Below are 21056 nucleotides of genomic sequence, written 5' to 3'. Positions count from 1 at the left end.
AGTGCCACCGTATTCTCCGCACCATGAGCATTGTGGAGGTGAGCAGAGTCGCCTTTACTACATTTTAGCTGTTAGGGGAAGCGTATAGGTAGTGGCAGGCTTATAAGGAGGGTAGGCCAGCTGATGCAGTGCCACTCACTTAGACTCAATTTTCAAATATGTTTCTGAGAGAGTTTGTGTAAGGCCCCGTAAAATTTTACCTTAAACCCAAAATATTATGGTGCTAAGTTGGGATTATGTGTTAGAGCTTATTGAAAATGCTCACCAAAGTTCGGACTTTTTGGATTGAACTGTACAATAAAAAGTTAAAGGAAAATATTTTGCAGAAGTGTGCATTTCTGCGGCCTATTATGTGGTCGCATAATCACTCTGCGAGCCGCAGAGTGAGGCAGTCTTTTGGGCCAATTCTTATGTCATCTTCGCGGTCCATTATGCAATCGCATATCCATTTTGCAAACACACTTTGGTCGCATATCTGTCCTTGGACTTTTGTGAAGGGAGGTTCTGCGGCACATTGTGTTTCTGCAGAATAGGTCTGAGGACCACATATTAGCCGCAGACCGAGACAGAAAATTGAGGTCCCTGAGGGCCGCTTTTTGCGGTCATTTTGTGGGCCACATAGCCATTATGCCACTGCAGATCTATGTCGGGGTTCCTATTTTCTAATTTTTAAAACCCGACCCCGTTCTATTAAAACACCACATTAGGCCATATTGAGCTATTTTCTGATATTTCTAGAGTGAGGAAGAGGATTCTTAGAGAGAGAGATCAAACATCAAAATAATATCCATCAATTCTTGCTAAATACATGAAGATTATCAAGAAGGTCCTCATATTCAAGGTAATTATCTATACCCTAACCTTTAATTTCGAAAATTTAGTAAAAGGGGGATAATTAGTAAGACAATTATTGGGTGTGGGGTGAATATCTTGCATGCATGTATTCCTAAAGTAGATGGGAGGGTTGTGAACTAAGAATGGGTGGAACAATGGTAGAATATTTCATAAAAAGGCCTTAAGAATAGTAATGCACACATAGTATTATGCTCTAGTGAGCTAGAATTATGATTATTCTCCTAATTTTGGGTTCAAATTTTGCTATATTATTAAAATAGATTGAAGTTGCTGAATTCTAGATCATTTTAAAGTTTTAAGAGGCTCAAGTGAGGTATGTATGACTAATCTCCCTTCTTCTTAGAATCGAACCCCCGGTGTTTGAGTATTTGGTGTAAGTTCCTAACTTGATCATACTAGAATTGGCTGCCTTAATATGTTGTATTGAAAGATACATATTCAATAATTTTTCTAAATGTTTTTCGTGTCATCATGCTATTTGAGAATGTGTTTGAAATGAGGAATATGTGTTGAGAAAGGTTAAGAATTCATGTCAAGAATCGAATAAAGCTTGCTAAGCTAATTTGTAGGAAAAGCCTCCGTGTGATTAAGATTTTCCATGCTTTTTCCCTTGTGTGTGCAATGCCTTATATGATAGGCCTTATTGATGTGGATGATAATGTTATTTAAATGTATAAAAAGGGAAATTTGAATTGTACGATATGACCAAGTGCCAAGAACGACTTAATAAATGAGGCTACTCTTGCCACGAAATGAAAGATGGGAAGAAAATGTGAATTTAGATGAATGATTGAAAGGATGATGTCTCAAGTGAGATGGCCTAGCTGATCGGGCCGTGATCGGACACCATGCCGCACACTTGGTGGTAATTGTGCTGGATTGATTGATTAAAATTATGGATATGGTTGATGTCTTAAATGAGATGACCTAGCCGATCGGGTCGAGGTCGGACTCCGTTTAGGAATACGGTGGTATTGTGGAAAATGGCACTAAGATTATCAACCTAATAGAAATTGAACCAGAAAGTATGTGATCCTTACGTTATGTTTTCGTATTTGTTTGAAGCTCTTATTGTACGAGTTCATGACTGCTTCCCCTTTGTTTTATTGTTCGTTCTATTAAGATTGGTGTTTAGCCTTACATACTAGTGCTATTCGACAGTACTAACATCCCTTTTGCCTGGGGCGCTACATCTTTAAATGGATGTAGGTGGTTCCATAGCAGACAGTGTTGATCGCAGCTAGTGGTGCGCCCTCTTTCCGGCTGACTTGGTGAGCCCCACATTATTTCGGGGTCCTATATCTTCTGTAACTTATGTTCACCTTCTTATCATATTTTGAGGTATAGCCGGGGCCTCGTTGCCGGTACTTTTGTAGCACTTCCCTTTGTATCTACTTAGAGGCTCCATAAACATTATGTGGCTTGTATATGGTGTCAGGAAGGTCAATAGATTATGTTGTGTTTTGGATTCCTGCTCCACTAAATCGTAAAGCATAAGTATTTTGAAACTTAACAATGATATAAGTAATGAATTGGCTTAGTAATGTACTTGTATGATCTCCTAGTGCCTAATTAATGAAATCATGTCTTCTCTCGATCGTAAGTGAATTGGGTAGAAAGTATCTAACAGACTTGCTCTGCCGGGTTCACTCGGTTGAGCGTCGGTTGCACTCCCTGAGCTTGAGGCGTGGCAAACTTGGTATCAGAGCCTAAGGTTTTAAAGTGTCCTAGGATGTCTCGGAGGCGTGTCTAGTAGAGCCCTTCTTATCAGTATGTTGTCGACCATATCTATAATTTGGGGGCTACATGTACATTTAGGAATAATACCCTTCTTTGTTGGTCTTTATCGTGCGATAGAGCTGAATGTGAGGCTTTTCTCCTTTAACTCGTGCATTGTTCTAACTTTCAGTAAATGACACCTAAGAGGAAAGAAAGAATTGGCCAAGAAGCAAATGCCACCCTAGGAGTGGCTATTGATTCTCTACTTGATTATGCGGGAGAGGATACTCCCCCGACTATTTCACTTCCTGATTCTTCTACACCAGAACAGACTGCCCCAGCCTCTACATCTATTGAGGGTACAACTATCCCTCCTACTGATATTCCTAGTCCACCTCCAACCCTAGCTTCTGGTTTTGGTATTTCTAATAGGGATCTTGGGGGAGCTATCCAGATTCTGACCCAGTTAGTGGCTTCTCAGGCCCAAAGGTCGAATGTTGCACCCATATCTTCTAGTCAACAAGGGGATTCTACGGGTTCTAGGGTGAATAGATTTCTCCAATTAGATCCGTCGGTGTTCGCAGGTACTGATCCCGAGGAGGACCCTTAAGATTTCATTGATGAGATGTATAAGACTCTTCGGGTTATGCACGCTACTAAGACGGAGGGAGTGGAGTTGGCCGCCTATCGCTTGAAAGGGGTGGCGTATTCATGGTTTTGAGATGTTGGAGGATTCCCGTGATGAGGGAAGCCCTCCGGAAAGGTGGAGTGAGTTTGCGAATGCTGTCATGGACCATTTCTTGCTTGCCGAGACTAAGGCAGTCCGTACTGTGAAATTCGAGAACCTTAAACAGGGTGGTAGGAGTGTGTGGGAGTAAAAAATAGAGTTCGTGTGCCTGTCAAAATATGCCATTCACATGATGCCCACCATAGAGGCCAGAGTGTGTCGATTTGTACAGGGCCTTAGCCCTTTGGTTATTAATGAGGCTGCCACAGTTGTTTTAAACTCTGATATGAACAATGGAAAGATGGTGGCATTTTCTCAAGCTACAGAGACCCGCAGGTTGATGAATAGGACAGAGAGAGAGAGGGTAGCAACAAGGTCCAATCCGCGGGCCATCCCGGTGATTCATTTGGTGGGGGAAGATTAGTCTTTAGGGCAGTATCGTCAGGGCCATCTTAGTCCGATGCTCAGTCCTCAGCCAGTGCACTGCCAGCAGGGCAGAGTCAACAACAGGCTAGTCGTTTCAGGCCCAATTAGTGCAGCAGGGGACCCCACCAGCAGGGCCGATCAGGAGGGAGATTCTAGTAGCAACAGAGGCCCCCATGCCCCAAGTGTAGGAGGTTACATTTAGGGATATGCTACATAGACCTACCAGTATGTTATGGGTGCGGGATGAGGGTCCATATTCAGAGGTAGTGTCGTGTATCCCGCTAGGGTGAGGTCAAGGACACAACACATCCATCCCGTCCTACAGCTGCTACATCTTCAGCACCCCTTCCAGCTCAAGGCACTCCAGCTCCAGAGGGAGTGGTGTAGCTAGGGGTGGTGTGCGGAGTTCAGGAGGACCTAGCCATTTCTATGCTATGAGTGGTCGCCAGAGTGTAGAGGCTTCTCCAGATGTTGTCACAGGTATTCTGACTGTCCAATCTTATGATGTGTATGCCCTTATTGATCCAGGTTCCACCTTGTCCTATGTTACCCCTTATGTTGCTATGGAATTCAGATAGAATCGGAACAACTTCATGAGCCGTTCTCTGTATCTACTCCGGTTGGGGAGTCTACTACGGTCGTGCGGGTTTATAGAAATTGTATTGTCACTGTACGTGGTCGGGATACTATGGACGATCTCATTGATTTGGGGATGGTCGACTTTTATGTAATTATGGGGATGGATTGGCTTTACTCATGTTTCGCCAAGCCTGACTGCCAACCTCGAACTAAAAGGCTTGGATTTCCTAATGAGCCTATTGTTGAATGGAAGGGGGATAATGTGGTGCAAAAAGGTAGGTTTATTTCTTACCTTAAGACCACGAAAATGATTAACAAGGGGTGTATCTACCATGTGGTCCCGGTTATGGACACTAATGCTGAGGCACCTATACTTGAGTCTGTGCCAGTTGTGAATAAATTCCCGGATGTCTTTCTAGATGAGCTCCCTAGGATCCCACCAGACAGGGAGATTGATTTTGGGATCGATGTGATGCCAAGCACGCAACAGCCTATACCTGGTTCTTGATGCCAAATTGCTAGGGGAGGTACTAAATGTGCTTGTGGAGGGATTTGACACTTATGTGCGATGTGAGGGTCCCGATTTTGGTGAGAAGGAGGATTCCATATATTGAATTACAAATACACTTAGGAAAGGAAGAAGATTACCTTAAGGAATGTTTGAAAAGGAGAAATGAAACTGGTTCACAAGCTCTTGTCTGAGTTTGTGAACAAGTGTTTACTACCCCGATTAGAGAGGAGGCATGAGGCCACATACTTGGACCTGGAAGTTATGGAAGTCTTGGATCAAAATAGGAAAATCAACTTGCCCTCCTTGATGATCAAACATATGGCAAGGGCAACCGATCAAGAAAAGGCACTCATGCACTGCCTTATGATTTTCTGCTAACTAGATCAGTATTCAAACATTTTGAGGTTACACTAAAAGGACCTAAAAAGGGAACCAAGAAGAGAATATTTGATGAGGAAGACTTGAAGGAATGTGATTGTATAGCTAGACCTCCGGGGACAAAGAGCAAAAAATATTGTCATCAACTTGTTAGAAGAATTGGCTGCTGCCAATGAAAAAAAGAGAAACTGAAGGAAGAGAATACCTCCTTGAAAGAGGAGAATAGAATATTGAAGGTGGCGATGAAGAGAGAGTAGGATACTGGTGCTGCTCGTTTTGATAAGCTTTTGGGGCTTCTGCATGGGCAATCCTCTTTCGGTAAAGAACCTAGTCCCTTGTATTGTCCTAGTTTTGTCCCTTCTATGGCCAGTTTTTGTTTTTTTTGGTTGGCAATTTGAGGGGTTTGTTCAACTCTCTTTTTGGTTTGGTCCTCTAGGCTTATTGTGGTACGATAATAAATCAATCGAATTTCCTCGTTTTAGGCTAAAACTGGTGCAATTATATTTGGATTAAGTATTTGAGTTGTTGACATGGTGTTCTTCTTAGTGTAGCCCAATGGCCATGAGTTTGATGTTGATAAATCCTCACTTTTGACTCTACTAACACTTTATTTTTTAATAATGCCAAAAGGGGTTAGTTAAGTATTTACATATGTGCTGATCAATAGACATGGTTCTTACGTACACACTGGTAATTCTATCAATGAGTTTGTCTGTTTGCAGGTTCTAAAACTGAAATATGTCCAGCCAACTTTAGGATTGCGATTAATGGAAAGAGAGTCCCTTACACTTGTGAAAGCATGGACAAAATTGATAAAGAGTTCTACGAATGATACTGGCTCTTATACTGAAGAATTACTCGAGCAATCCAATGATTTGCATAGCTTTATCATTATCAAAAAGGAAAAATTTGTTGAGCTAAATACAAAATATTTTTTGATAATTAACAAACCTAAGATCTACTGTGTTGAAAGAACTAGGTTTATGGACAGGTTGCTATGCTACTAGACTTGTGTGCAAATGTGATATATGGCTAAATGCAAGAACCAGGTTCATAGCAGATGATGGATTCTCATGCGCGACAAAGAAAACATTAATTGGAGGCATTCTTATTCGGAAAGGATTCGATAATTATGGAGATACTTGCATTAAAAGAAAAAAGAATGAGGAGTTGGAATAATAAAGAAAACAAAATCAAAATAGGAGAAGTTTTTTTAACCAAAATATTCTAGATTTTGGAGCATTAATTGGATGAGATTTTCAGCCCACTTTACACCTATATAAAGAGACCTTCTATAGCTGTTCAAGACTTGCGTATTCGAACAAATTCTCAAAATTATTCTTGGCAATAATAATCGCGGCAAGAAGGTGCTCTTGGATATTCAAGTTGCTCAACTAAAGAGCATGTTCTAGAAGACGAAGCTACTAAAGTTCTTTAGTTGTTTAGGTTGATTTAATTTTTATAAGTTATAACCTATTTACTTTTTGAAGTGTAATTATGGGTTAGTACAGAAACTTGAGTTTTTGTTAGCTTCCTATACTAGAGTTAGTTTGAGGAGGGGTAGCTATAATTTGGGCACTAGAGTTAGTTCCCTTGGTTATAGAGTTGTAACCTAAAAGTGCTCAATTGAAGTTAATGAAGTTTGAAGCAAATCCTATTGGGGTAGGTCGTTTATGTGTTTGGGTAACAGTTATTTGGGTCAATTCTTCTTAATATATTGCTATTTTATGATTAAATAGAACTATTTCTATGAAGGCCATTTTGATAACTTTATCATTCATTCTTATCTATATATATATTAAAGCAAGAAAGTTACCATATATAATTGACATTATGATTATGCCAAGTGGCAAGCTAATAAAAGTCAATAGTATATGGTAACTTTATTCTATATTTGACTATTTTAGTTAAAAATAAATATAATATATATATATATATATATATATATATATATATATATATATATATACGGAATTTGAATTAAAAGATAATTTTGAATATATATAATTTTCAAACTCAACAAGAGATAAATTGATTTCTAATTGATAGTTTCTATAGAGACTTTTAAGTGTAACAAAGAGTGTATATATATATTAAATCAAGAAAGTTACCATATATAATTGACATTATGGTTATGCCAAGTGGCAAGCTAATAAATGTCAATAGTATATGGTAACTTTATTCTATATTTGATTATTTTAGTTAAATACAAATATAACATAATATAATATATTATATATATATATATATATATATATATGGAATTTGAATTAAAAGATAATTTTGAATATATATAATTTTCAAACTCAACAAGAGATAAATTGATTTCTAATTGATAGTTTCTATAGCGGTTTTTAAGTGTAACAAAGAGTATATATAAAGAAAAAATTGGTATGACGTGAAATATTTTTTTTAAAATGTAAATAAATTATTTTGAAAAAACTCTTTAATTTTTTTTAATTCAAAGATTATAAAAAGATAAGATATTTTTGAACATTACTAGAGAGTTTTAAAATTATTATAATAGAAGTTATATAATGGATAAACTCAAAAAACCGAAATCTTATGGAATATTTACATAATATATTTATTGTTTAATTTTTATAACTAATATAAATAGATGATATACCGACAACACACGATTATAGACATATTATATATGGATTATATATAAATTACACATCATTTATTTTTTTAATTTAAGTGGTCGGGTCAGCACTCATTTAGGTTGATTAGATAAAGCCAAAAGAAAAATATGAAATAATTTCAACCAAAGACTAAAAATATAATTAAAATTCATATGTAGACAATTTTTATTAAAACTCATTCTTTTATAGTGAAATAAATTAATTTTTTGTAACAAAAGAAATAATGACATAAAAAATAAGATAAAAGAAAATATATATTGAAAAAAATCTTAGAAAAACCTAAAAACGAGAAATGAAAGATGAAAACAAATTTCTTCTTATGTTTCATCTTTGTTGAGTATAAAATTTTTGAAAGTTAATCTCATCGATTTCAAATATTTTTTTTTCAACTCAAATACATAGATTATAAGATAAGGATATCTTAGAATACTTTTTTAAATTTACATTATGTGTCGTTTTTATAAACTCACTATTACTAACAAACTGATATGATATTCGAATTTGAATTGGAATACAATTTGAGTAGTTTGCATGGAGGTTAAGCCATGTATGTTGTCAAAAAATAAACTACTTGACAATTTTAAGACAATATATGCAATGTTTTATAATAATAATCAACTAATTTAACATTTAATGATTCAAAGAACAACATTTTTGTATATATATAGGGTATTAAAAATTCAAATTTTGGGGCTAGAGATATCGATAAACTTAAAGTGGAGTCATACTGAAATAAATCTGCCCAAAGAATTATTTGAATTTTTAGATAGCCGATTAAAGTGAATTTTAAATTAAGAATAATATCTTCACTTGCATCATTATAAAGATAATCATCATTATTACAATATATATAAAGTTTTAGAAATTGAAATTTCAAAATAGAAATATTTTTTGAAAGATAAAATAATACCAAATAAGAGTTCAAGTCGTAGTATAAAAGTCACGTCGTAATCAAAGAATTGTTTATATCGTGTCAACATTTGTGCTTTGCCATAAATATGAGTTATTATTTCACTTTGTGGCTATTTTTAGGTTCCAATAACACCTATGAGAATAGTGCAAAAATAAAATTATCACTACGAGAATTGAGAAAATATTAGTCTTTTCTCATGTAGTGTTTCTCAATTAATATCTAACGATTATCTACAATTATTTAGAAGGTTTAAATGTTAAAGATATTTACATATAATTCAAATAACTCAGATATTTAACATGGTTAATATCAAATATCAAAAATGGAGTAAAAGAAATTCACTAGCTAGAGAATTTTTTATATTTTTAGATAGCCAACTAAAATGAGTTTTGAATTAAGAATAATATTTTCAATTACATTATTATAAAAGTAATTATTTGAAAAATAATGTTTTAGAAACTGAAATTTTAAGAAAGAAATATTTTTTAAGAGATATCAACACACCAAATAAGAGTTCAAATAGTAGTAAAAGAGTTAAGTCTTATCCAAAGAGTCCTTCATTGTGTCAACATTTGATTGTTTTGCCATAAATATGAGTTATTATTTTGCTTCCTAACTATTTTTAGGATCCAATGATACCAACAAGAATATTATCAAAAAAGAAAAATAGAAGAAATGGTTAATTTTTTTCATGTAGTTAATATCCAATGATTATCTATCTTTACTGAGAAAGTGTAAATTTTAAGATTATTTACATACAATCCAAATAACTTAAATATTTGACATGATTAGTGACCGCACGTGTTGTGGAAGCGGTTTCTTTCCCTTGAATTTCAGGAGTAATGTGGGCTTATCGTGTTGCTGCTGATTTATGTAAATTCCTACACAGAACCTTCTATTTTCAGTGTTCAATGTCATGATACCATTGGCGCTGTCAGAGATTTAAAATTCAAATTAGTGGTTTCAGGGGCGGATCTATTTAGGGGATTAAGGGTGGTACCCACCCAATCGCTCGGGTAAAATCTTATATATGTACTAGTATTTTTCTCAAAGTATAAAAGATATCTAACGGGTGACACCCCATAAGACACAATTATTGCAGGTGCCACGGTTGAATCACTGAAACACCATTGACAAGACACTGGATCGAGACTCTCTGGCGGTACTTTAATTGTCTCTTGTTATTTTTTTCCTAGCCTTTCTTTTCTTTATGCTCTTTTTCCCTAGCCTTTCTTTTGTTTTCTTTATGCTCCTTCTCTTAAATTCTTTTAATTTCTTCACCTTTGGTATTCACTCTTTTTGTACAATCCCATTTTTTATTATTTATTTAAATTGTATGTTTGTTTCCTTTTTCTTTTTCTAGATCTTCAAATTTTTTTGAGTGTGATTTTAATTATTTCTCTTTTTATCCATCTACTATTATTTTATTAATTTTAGAAAAATTTCGAGTGATGCATCAAGGACATAATATTAATTGTATATTGAAGTGTATTTCCTAATTTAAAATTTTATTTTTACTTTAAAATTTTTAATCACATTAATCGAATTTGAATCCAGAGAATTAGACAGAACTGGAACCGAATTGGACAGAACTTATTCGATTTTGTGATCACATACTCATTTATGCATAATTTTTTTTTAAAATTGGATTGAATTAATTCAAAATGGACCGAACTGACTAAATTTACATCCAACTTCAATCTCTTCACTATGTCGGTTTATATTAAAAGCAGTGATACTCGTAACCATCAAATCACTGTTTGGTGACTAATTGGTCATGTATGCAAATTTGTCTTCAGCCCCTATTAATGTGCCTCATATATATATATATATATATATATATATATATATATATATATATATATATATATATATATATATATATATATATATATGTGGCATAATAGGTACCTACAATGTTTGTATTCATGTCAGATCTAGTAACTGAAATACGGAATGTGTGACTTGAGTTTCCTCCTTTTATCATAGGGTACTGGACAGTGTTCTTCGTGGGCAACTTTGTTGGCATGATATCTACACTTTCAGATAAAAAGAAACATAGTATATCTTGACAGGCGAGTCACCGGCTTCTTCAAGAAACTTCATGGTAATTAGCGCTTATTAATTGTTAGCAAAGCATCAGTTGGTGCCAGATTTTACCACACGAGACTTTTAGCTCTTTTCAGCGAAACACGAACTAGTTAAGGTATTAGGTTATGGAAGGAATTCAGTTTTAGTTAGCAAGCTTCTTTTTTATGTCTACCATCAAGATATAATTGCTCTTCATTAGATGTTTTTCGACTGAAACCTGTTAGTGTTTCGGTGGAATGCCCTTGTTATCTGTCTATTTTGTAGTGAGTTTAATTGCTATTGTTATTAAATTAAGTGATTGTTGCGATTATACTCGGAGATTTGTTGGTTTTGAACCTATACTTTAACGCTAATTTACTATTTCCTGTATTGACTTATTAGAACATCATTACAGAAGCACCTCAACACACTGTTGCTAAAAGCAGTTCATGAATATGACTCACATATGGTATAAATGCACAATCTTAACCTTAACATACATATCATGCAATTGTTATTCTAATAGGGATTTACAAAGACTCTTAGCAATGTCTTTTATTTCTTCACGAAAAGAAGTTTTGATACTTTGCTTTTGGTTTTCCACATTTATCACCTCTAATATGGGTAGTGGGCACCCTCACTTTTCTAACTGATGATTAATTCTTTTCCTTATGTTTTGAGCATAATATTTTTTAAGCATAAATTATATCATACTATCTATTCAACAGTTCATGGTTTTCGCCAAAGGTGTGTCTACACTCTAAAAAACAAAACTCTCCCCCCTTAAAGATCAATCTTTATCACTGGCATGACAAGAAAAGGGTACCCCGGTGCACGAATTATTCCGCATTTACCCAGGATCCGGGGAAGGGTCGAACCCGTGATCTATAGGTCCCGCGGAAATAATTTTATTGTTGCTCCAGCGGTCCCCTTCCCTGGCATGACAGAGAAGTTAATATCAGATCCCCTTTGTTCTTAATAAGTTTAAATCCACCAAAACATAAACTTTATCTCAACTTTTGGAGCCAAAATGCTAACATACAGTAGAATATAAACTCTTGCTTATTACATGTTTCCTGGTCCTAAGTTGGAAGGAAGGGGCTATTAATTTCTCAGCCCTACCAAATCTCCAAGTAATTTTTTCTCAAAGTAATAGAGGGAGTCTTTTTCTAGTTAGACTTCTTTTTGGGCTTTATACCCACTGTAGTTTTTTCTTTTTTTAATCATCACCATTGATTTTTCCCATAGTACATGTTCCTGAGCTCTGGGGCCTTCTGAATGTGCAACTAATTCAGGTTTGACATGCACAGACATGCAAAGGTAATCTTTGGCTTTTTAAAAGTGAACTTTTGTGTCTCAGTTTTTACTTTGGAAACTGCTGCAAACATGAAAGGTACAATGGAACCAAAATTTTAAAGGAGTAACATGAATATGATCTCCATCTCAGCATCTGTGGGAATATTCTACATACAGTTCATTTCTGTTTCTAGTTTCTAGTAGATTTAAAAATTTACAACTATGCGTAGAGGTAAACAGAAAAACGAAAAATTAAAACTTAATCAGGCACTGCAGCCAAATCTTCTTTCCTTGTGCTGCAACTTATATCAGAATCAGGTACCTCTATAATCAGTGGAAGCTGCATAGACTAGTTCTTTAGTTTGAAATGAACCATCATTTGCATCATCTAAGCACCTGAGTGAAGCTTCATTCTCCGCAAAGAGATGTATGCTAGGAGCCGGTAGCCAAAAACCATAGCTAGTAGTATACATACTTCCTTTACACCGCTTCCTACTTTAATTCCGTCCACCCAGTCATTTTTCTCCTTATATTGAACCTTTAGAAGGAGTTTGTACGTCTGATAGTTATAGGATAGGTACCGCAACCATGATATAAATACTGGTACTTTCTGCAGAATTCAAACCCTATATCAGAACTACAGCTTCTAAGGTTTCGATGTGAGAGGATAGTGCATCCTTACCTTTACAAAATATCCACCAGCTAACATAAAGGTCATTACAGTAACAGAGGCCAAAGTGGTTGCCTTCTTTAAATCCATTAGTGTAGCCCCTATTGCTAGTCCTAATCCCTGCCAACAATGACGTAAGGATTATTCAAATTACCAAGGTAGGGAAACGGTCAGTTTATACATGAAAAAAAGAAGAAGTAAAAAATGGAGTACCTGAGCTGCTACAATGCAGAGGAAAGTTGTAAGCACAGTTAGGAAGAAGGCATCAGCTTCATGTTTCAATCCTGCCATGAAATATACCACTAAAAGGAAGAGCACTGGCAGTATAAGATCCAGTGGAATATCACTGGTGGTTCTAGCCAAAAAATATGCGCTTAATCTGTACATGTCAGCAGATCGTTCCTTGTTCAGCATTGCCCTTTCTTGTGGAAATGTGAAGATTGCTGTGAAAACTGGAAAAAACCCCCAGAACACAGCAATGAAGAACAGCAACCCCGACTGCAATGAATTTCACATTTCATTATTATGCTCCTAGTTATTAGAAAGGTTTCGTAAATGCTTCCGTTTGCTTCTTTAGGACTTCTATTTTGATTCAACATGAGATTCTCTATTCATATAAGTGTGTCTTGGCATAGATGCGAATAGAGTTTCTAATTGAGGTTCTTGGATAATCCTATTCTCTCCTATTAGTTTTTGACATGGGATGAATGATACAATCTCTGTAGTCTTAGATATTAGCTTTCATTTAGGAACCTAATGTCAAATCCTTTGATCATCTTGTGCATACAAGAGTAGAGCCTCATACCTGTTCTCGCATTTGTTTAGGACTATCACCACCAGACTGCCACCAGAGCATACCCAAGATAAGTGCAGTTGCAATTACTTGAGTGATTCTCAACCAGCTAAAATAATCATACCGCCGTTCTTTAAGTCCTCTCCGAAATAATATGGAGTATTGTTCACACCAGCTTGCTCCCCACTCTCTATTTATAGAAAAGACTTTAGACTTCAACTCTTCATCTATCATCATGGGGGCCATAAGTTTCTTTTTTTCACTCTCAGCCACTTGTGTCTCGTAGGCTTCCACAAGATACTGTTCAGGGAAAATGAGAAATTAATAAATTATAGACATATGAAAAGCAGGATTCATACAAACAAAAAAAGAAGGGAAATAAAAAACATTAAATTCATGCCAAGTGATTGCTTGAGGTCTTTTTAAGTTTTTTGAGTAAGAAATGCAGATTTTACTCACCTCATGCACAACTATTGGTGTTGGCTTTCCGTTTCCTGTTTCTCTATCTGAATTCCCGATCTGCACTCTGTCCTCCAACTCTGATGGAACAGAAACGTCATTAAGGTTTCCATTTGCAAGGTCTAACAGGAACTCTGCTGGATTCATTGAAATCAGAGGCGAACAGCCTATAGCTGAAAAATAGACCATTGCTTCAGATGCCTTCCCAAAATAAAGTAAGCTCCCTTTGCCAAGAAGAATCAACTTATCAAACTTGTGGAAAAGTCTGCTGGATGGTTGATGGATTGTTGTGATCACTGTCTTTCCAGTCTGTCACAGGATTGAGACAAAATTAGGTGCAAAGTGCCTCAAAAGGATTAGCTTGGATACCTTTTAACAGGAAAACATATACTCCCTCTATGATGAAGTTAGATGGTCTTGGATAAAACAGAGAGAAATGTTACCTCTGCTATATCGTGTAATATCTCAACCATCCTTAATGCTGTTGTAGAGTCCAAACCCGATGTGGGTTCATCAAGGAATAGTAGGGATGGATTAATTATGATCTCATTTCCGATACAAACACGCTTTCTTTCTCCCCCTGAAACTCCACGAACAAAGGAGCCACCAATCATGGTATCTTGGCATCTGTAAACATCACATTCCTCATTAGCTTTCAGTAAAGAAATTGTGCATCTTGTTGTTTATCAATCTAAGGTTATTTGTTGTTAAATACGCGCTTTATTAAAGTATGACCATCTATTCATTTGTTAGATGACTGAAAGTGGCCTTAGTAATGACCTCAGGCTTAATGATTCCCTGCATGTCATGAAATTAGAGAACTAGTCAAGTAGAGAAACAATTACCTCTCTAGTCCCAACTCGTATATCACATCTATGGCTCTTTTTTCTTTCTCCTCCTTTGTCAAAGTCTTTGGCAGTCGTAGGCGAGCTGCATATGTTAGTGTTTCTCTCACTGTCAAGTGAGGAAATAGTATGTCATCTTGAGTCACGAATCCTATCCTGCCAAAGTTTCACATCCATGTTAGATTCTGTGTAAGGTTTTTTTCCTTGAACTCTGCTTATGTTTTTATTTGCATAGACCGATACTTTGATATCTGACTTTAATCTATGATGCAATCAAATTCATTTAGCTCGAACTTAGATGCCAGTCCGTTTAAAGTGTGTTTCCTGTGCATATTTGTTAGTACAGCTCTTGTTTTTGCTTCTTAAATCACAGATGGGATGATCAAAATCTCTTTCGGAACTCGTTCCTGTGCTTCTACTCTGGCAACTAATCTTTTTCAAATTACTCTGGCAACTAATTTAAACATGAGGTGCATTATAATTTCCAGCAGTAGCATCCCATAATGCTTTTTATTAAAAATTATTAGCTTCTGTTATACTACATGAGCCTTTGTTATAATATGAGATTGGAATTATCATGAAAAAATATGGCATTGGTATTGTGTTCTCAAGATTTTCTACTGTATACCACTTGGTGAATTCTGGAGTGTTACCTGCTCTTTAGAAGCTTTGAGTATGGTTGTTCATTGTAGGTGATTGAGCCTCCTGTTGGCTCTTTTATTCTTCCTCCAAGCAGGCTGAGGAGTGTAGTCTTTCCACTTCCAGACGGCCCCATCATGGCCAAAACTTCTCCTGGATCAACAGAACCACTGATTCCGGTCAAAATTTCCTTCTCTCTTGTTGATGTTACTCCTTTAATAACCACCTTGTAGCATACCTCAGTAAACTGCAGAGTTTGTGAAAGGAATAAAAAAGGAATAATCTGAGATCCATCTTTTTAACTTGAGAATAGGTTTATGCAGCTCAATTTAACTTCCAAAAAAGATGTACAGAGTATGCTTCTAGTCTACATCTTTTATGGTCAGGATTTTCTTCTATTTTTCTTCCTACTAAAGCTGACGCCGTCGAATATTTGTGAATCCTCAGCAACTGAGTGCTAGGTTAGGTCAACTCGATCCCAGGTGCTGGTTCTGTAAACTAGTTTCTGTGTTTACGTGCATTTTGTGAACACTTTTAAGCTTCTATAGTGTTGTTGTTTGTTACTCCTAAAAGGGGAAGTCTTGTACAAAAATACCACATGAAATGAGATTCTGTACAAGACTGAACCTGACATCAAATATTTTCCATGTTCAAAGGGTCGCGTTGATCTCAACATAAACCTCCATCCTTGCCTGTCCAAATACATAGTATCCGATCAATCCGTATGCATTCAGGGAAATGAAGATGGGGGTTTGACACACCGTTATACATGCTTTGCTAGATAAAACAAAAATTCAGAAAGCTTTTTTGAGTTTTTTTGACTGCCTGCATTTTGAGCTTAGGTTCACCTTGAGGTATATCGGTAAGGTAGGTTCTGCTTGAATCTTCATCTTTCTTGTGCCAGCTTCAATATCTTCAGCTGCAAAAAAGTACATATATAACTTGCGATCATGAAGTCCAGGCTAGATGATTTCTCACATATTTACTTCCTACCAAAGACAAGCATATTAATCGCTTTGGTCATCTTTTCACAACTCGAGACCAAGATTTACTACTACTCACATTAAATTACAACAACGAGGTTGCATGCTTCCCTCCAAGAATTTCCCACCTTGCTCTTGGGGAGACTCGAACTCACAACCTCTTGGTTGGAAGTGGAGGTTGTTTACCATCATAGCAACCCCTCTTGCTTACCGCTTTACTACTCACATTAACTTGTAATAGCAAAATACCCTTTTTATTCTTCCTTTTTTTTCCAGTCTAGATTCAAAGTAATCTCTGCTTCTTAAGCACACTTTGTTTCTCCTGGATTATTATTCTAATTTATCTTTTGATTTTCGTTCTTAATTCTAAGGATATAGTTTACAATAACAATGGTGTATTTCAAATGTACATCAAACTAGATTGATACGAAAACTGAAGACGAGCATGCATACACAGAGGTGCTATAGGTGCTATTAATATTCGAAGTTATATAAGCAAAGGATGGGGTGACACTAAGGGCATGGGACGAGTATTTTAAGTAAAAGCAAGTGAAATGTGGTGTATTATGGAGTTGGTATTGCTCTTTGTCAAGATTTAAGAGAGGAACAAATGTTGCAGATAAGTTACTTCGTCACAATTTCGTAACCATTATGGGACCTAAAATGCAAATAGGTTTTCCAAAGAATTTATAAATTGCTAAGGTTTAGGGTGTATTTGTCAGTCCATGATATTAAGCATTTTGATACGTGATTCCTTTTTATTGTTGAATTATAGTTTTCTTTTTTATGAGAATATTAATTGCCTCGGGTTTTGCTTCACTGAGTGCTATATATCCCACTCAACCTCTATCAAAGTATTGTACAGACAAAGTGGGCACCATGATAAGACTTAAAACGAAATCCCATAACAGGTCCACTTTGTTTACGTTCTACAATTTGAACAAACAATGGCCATACATGTGGCTCTATATTGACAGTTGTGGAGAGTGACAATTTTATGGATTTCCATTATAGATATGAGTGGGAATCTGGCCAAACTTCTTTCATAATTAATAAGTCTCACTGTTTTCCTTTCTTATTTTTTAACTTTAAACTTTTGTAATTTTTGACTTTTGTGACACCATCTAATAAAATTTAAATGACAATGAAGAAATGATGCAAGTTCCTGAAACAATTACATATAACAACATTGTTATAATATACTCCATCCGTTTCAATTTATGTGAAACTATTTCTTTTTTCGTCCGTGCCAAAAAGAATGACTCCTTTCCTTATTTGGAAACAATTTACCTTTACAGAATGATTTATAGCCACACAAAATATATGTGTTTCATTTTACACCATAAGATCAAAAGTCTTCTATCTTTTCTTAAACTTCGTGCTCAGTCAAATGAGTTCACATAAATTGAAACGGAGGGAGTAATAGTTTTTTCTTAGAATTAAGAAACAATTATTGTTGTCATATCTGTTGAAATAGTTATATACCAAGTATGCTGATTACATATATTCTTCAGTTCAGGATCATTTTTGTCTCTAAAATCCGTAAAGTTTTGATTTGCAAAAAAGAAAGTAAAAGAAACTTTTCATTAGGACGTTCATATTAAAAAATAAGGAAAAGCACAAAATAAGAGGGGTGACAAAAGAAAAAAGAAAAGAAAGGAGGGTTTTTTTCAAGTTTCAACACTTGTGTTTACTTTAACAACAACAACGACCCAGTATAATCCCACAAGTGGGGTCTGGGGAGGATAATATGTACGCAGACCTTACCCCTACCCCGAAGGATAGAGAGACTGTTTCCAGGAGACCCTCAGCTCAAAAAGGTAATAGGAGCCGATATATTAGTACCATAAAAATACATAATAAAATAACAGCAATGCAAGAGATATGAAATACAAAATACGAAATACGAAATACGAAATAGATGGCTGGTATAGTAAAACTAGCAGGTAAAACCCTGCTAGTTTAGCTTTTTTTCTTTTTTTCTTTTTGGGTTTGTTTTTGCGTCCAAACGACCACAACAAAAAGAAGGGGTCCACTTTTCACCAGTTTCTCACTTTAGGGACTTTAAAAAGACAGTCTGGCAGTTTCTAACTTTCCATTGACTCATGCAAACGAAAAAAGTCCTTTTTGCCTTAAATCCGAGGCTCTTATGGCTAAGGCGAAGATTTTTTGGCTTAAATAAAACAAACAAACAAACGTTTGAACTTCTTTCTCCTGTTAATCTTATGGACATTCTATTGCTTGAACCAATCATTTGCCAATTATTTAAGCCTTTAACGGTATTAAATTTGTTATCGTTTCCCTATTGCTAGTGGAGTGCTACTACTTATAGTAACAGCTTTTATCATCTTTAACATGCCCTCGAGAGGAAGGAAAATAAAGAGAAGTGATTAAATATGGCCGTTGAGAGGATACGAATTGACGCAAATACCCTAATATATGTAGGGTTAAGGATTATTCTAACCAGAAATCTAATTCTCTCTAAGGGCACTCATGTCATTTGGAATTATGAGCTTTTGTGGTGCACAAAGAAGGGCCACAATTAAAGATGAGAACGAGAAACGTTGGCAAACTTATAAACCTTTCCTTTCTTTTTGGAAAAAGAACTAAAAAATGATTATTTATTATGTAAGTTTTAATATTATTTTTCATGCTATCGAAGGAAATTTGTTTCTGCTTCTGTTATTATCTTAAGGAGGAAAAAGTAAGAGAAAAAATGAAAGAAAGAAAGATAACAACCTTAGCTAGGTGAAAGAAAATTAAGTATCACGTTAAGGAACTTTGGTGATGTTAATTTAATTAAGAAACATTATTACTTTTTATGAGCTAACTAAGTAGTTTAAACTGGAAATCAGTTCTCATATGCTGAAAATAACGCAAACAATAAATTGCATATTTTCTTAAGTTTGATACGACAGAAGTTCGAGTCGAACTATAACTAATAGGACTCGTGCAAGAAATCAGTAAAAGAAGAAAAAGATAGATATATACTTACGAATATCATCATCACTAAAGGGCTTCAAATCGGCGATCTCATCCGGTGGCACGGTGAAGCCGGTGAAGGAGAAAGATAAGCCCAAGCTGGCACTAGAGGCGCGGCTTAAGGCGGCGCCACTGCTAACTTCATCTAAATCAAACTTCAATTGAGCACTTCTTGACTTTCTAATGTGAGTGTTTTTCCCTATGCTGCTGCTGCTCCGCCCCGGTGATGCCGTAGCTAGCCGCCTGCTTGACTTCCTCGACAGCGTCTCCGGCCCTCCCACTGCCTCGCTGATCGGGGACGACTTCGTTCCACCCATTGCTGCCGAAATCGCTTCTACCAGTTGATCAGACTTTGTACGAAGTAAACTTGTGGTACTCGGTTTATCCATCATGTTCCTTTATATGTACATGCAGATATGCAAATGCAGACATTAATAATAATATAAATGGATTTAACTTATATACTGTGAAGGTATAAAAAGTAAATTATTGAAAATATAATAGAAAAGATATTAATAAATGTAAATTAAGGCGCCCATTTTATCAATTACAATGCATCTAGTTAAGTTTTCTAACTAGTTTTTCCTTTATAGCATACCTTTTTGCTCTAAGATTACTATCTTTCGGTTATGTTTTTCTCACTCTGTGTTACTAAATTCTCCAAGTTAGTTCAAAATATTCTATTAATGATCAAAAGACTACAAGAAAAGAAAAAAAGAAGGAAAAGAAACAATTCTAGAAAGAAAAATATATATAGGCTATCATTCCTTTTAAATGTTCAAAATTTGAAGTAAATACACTAATTAATATATGAAGCGAAACATGTATTTCGTAGGTCTTGCTGACTAGTTTCTTTAATTTGTCATTCTTGGGGGAGGGGAGAGGAGAAGTGGGAGATTATTTAGAAATTGACAATTGCTTATCACCTTAAAGGCAGAGACTGTTTCTAACGGGCGGGAGTTCTAAAAAAAAAAATCTTAATGATTGCTACCAAAAACATACATAAGAGAAGGAGGGAACTAAATCACTAGAAAAAGAAGAACACTACAAGATGATCAGTTGCAAACTTTCATACCTTGTACAACTAAAAAAAGGCTTAAGCAGAAAGAAGAGTAGTGGAGAGAACTATGGAACTCAATGCTTCACTTCTCTTTAACTCTTAATGATTTACATTGCCAAAGTGCAATCTTTTTTCTTTTATAGCATCAATAAAGAGAGGGAGAGTTGAGATTACGTAAATACCCTTGCCCAATTGATAAATCACTAATCCCCCCATTTTGCATAATAATTCCAGCAGCGGTGAAAAACACTTGACATAAATGCAAAAGATGTGATAAATATTCATAGACATGAACAACAAACATCAATTTTGTTTGTCTAGTCCAAATCATCCTTGTCGTACACGTGTCCGGACATTTTGCTGTCCCATTTTTTTTGGAATATGTATTCCTTCCTCTTGAGAAATCATCATCAGTTGGAAGTCTATTCGTCATCTCATTTCGTACCAAACTCATTGAATTAGCACGTACATGATACATTTGCTATCCATGCCTTCACAATTCG

At 35.6% G+C, this 21056-nt stretch overlaps 1 protein-coding gene across 2 annotated transcripts; it reads right to left on the bottom strand.

Moving 5' to 3' along the window:
- Positions 1–12220: 12220 nt before the first annotated feature.
- On the bottom strand, positions 12221–20670 carry LOC104243313 (ABC transporter G family member 22-like). Of its 2 annotated transcripts, XM_009798493.2 has the most exons (11): positions 20569–20670; positions 19507–19889; positions 16377–16447; positions 15543–15775; positions 14890–15045; positions 14488–14671; positions 14045–14353; positions 13598–13885; positions 13006–13290; positions 12805–12912; positions 12221–12732 (listed from the first exon to the last, which is right to left on the bottom strand). In XM_009798493.2, the coding sequence occupies exons 2-11, from the start codon at positions 19883–19885 to the stop codon at positions 12511–12513; spliced, it is 2235 nt and encodes a 744-aa protein (XP_009796795.1). In that variant the 5' UTR covers positions 19886–19889; positions 20569–20670; the 3' UTR covers positions 12221–12510. The 2 variants fall into 2 exon arrangements, with proteins under 2 accessions (XP_009796795.1, XP_009796796.1); XM_009798494.2 differs by lacking the exons at positions 19507–19889; positions 20569–20670 and adding an exon at positions 16591–17568.
- Between the last annotated feature and the right edge of the window lie 386 nt (positions 20671–21056).

Source organism: Nicotiana sylvestris, chromosome 9, assembly GCF_000393655.2.
Source record: "Nicotiana sylvestris chromosome 9, ASM39365v2, whole genome shotgun sequence".
NCBI lineage: Eukaryota > Viridiplantae > Streptophyta > Magnoliopsida > Solanales > Solanaceae > Nicotiana > Nicotiana sylvestris.
The sequence above is the reverse complement of the archived record's forward strand: the minus strand, read 5'-3'. Positions and strand labels throughout refer to the sequence as shown.

What these genes read in the sequence shown, in the direction of transcription:
- LOC104243313 (XM_009798493.2), bottom strand. Translation starts at nt 19,885, where the DNA reads ATGATGGATAAACCGAGTACCACAAGTTTACTTCGTACAAAGTCTGAT. An exon ending in CCTTACCGATATACCTCAAG is followed by an intron (nt 15,776 to 16,376) that starts GTGAACCTAAGC and finishes CAAACTCTGCAG; the next exon opens with TTTACTGAGGTATGCTACAA. An exon ending in TCAAAGCTTCTAAAGAGCAG is followed by an intron (nt 15,046 to 15,542) that starts GTAACACTCCAG and finishes AAACTTTGGCAG; the next exon opens with GATAGGATTCGTGACTCAAG.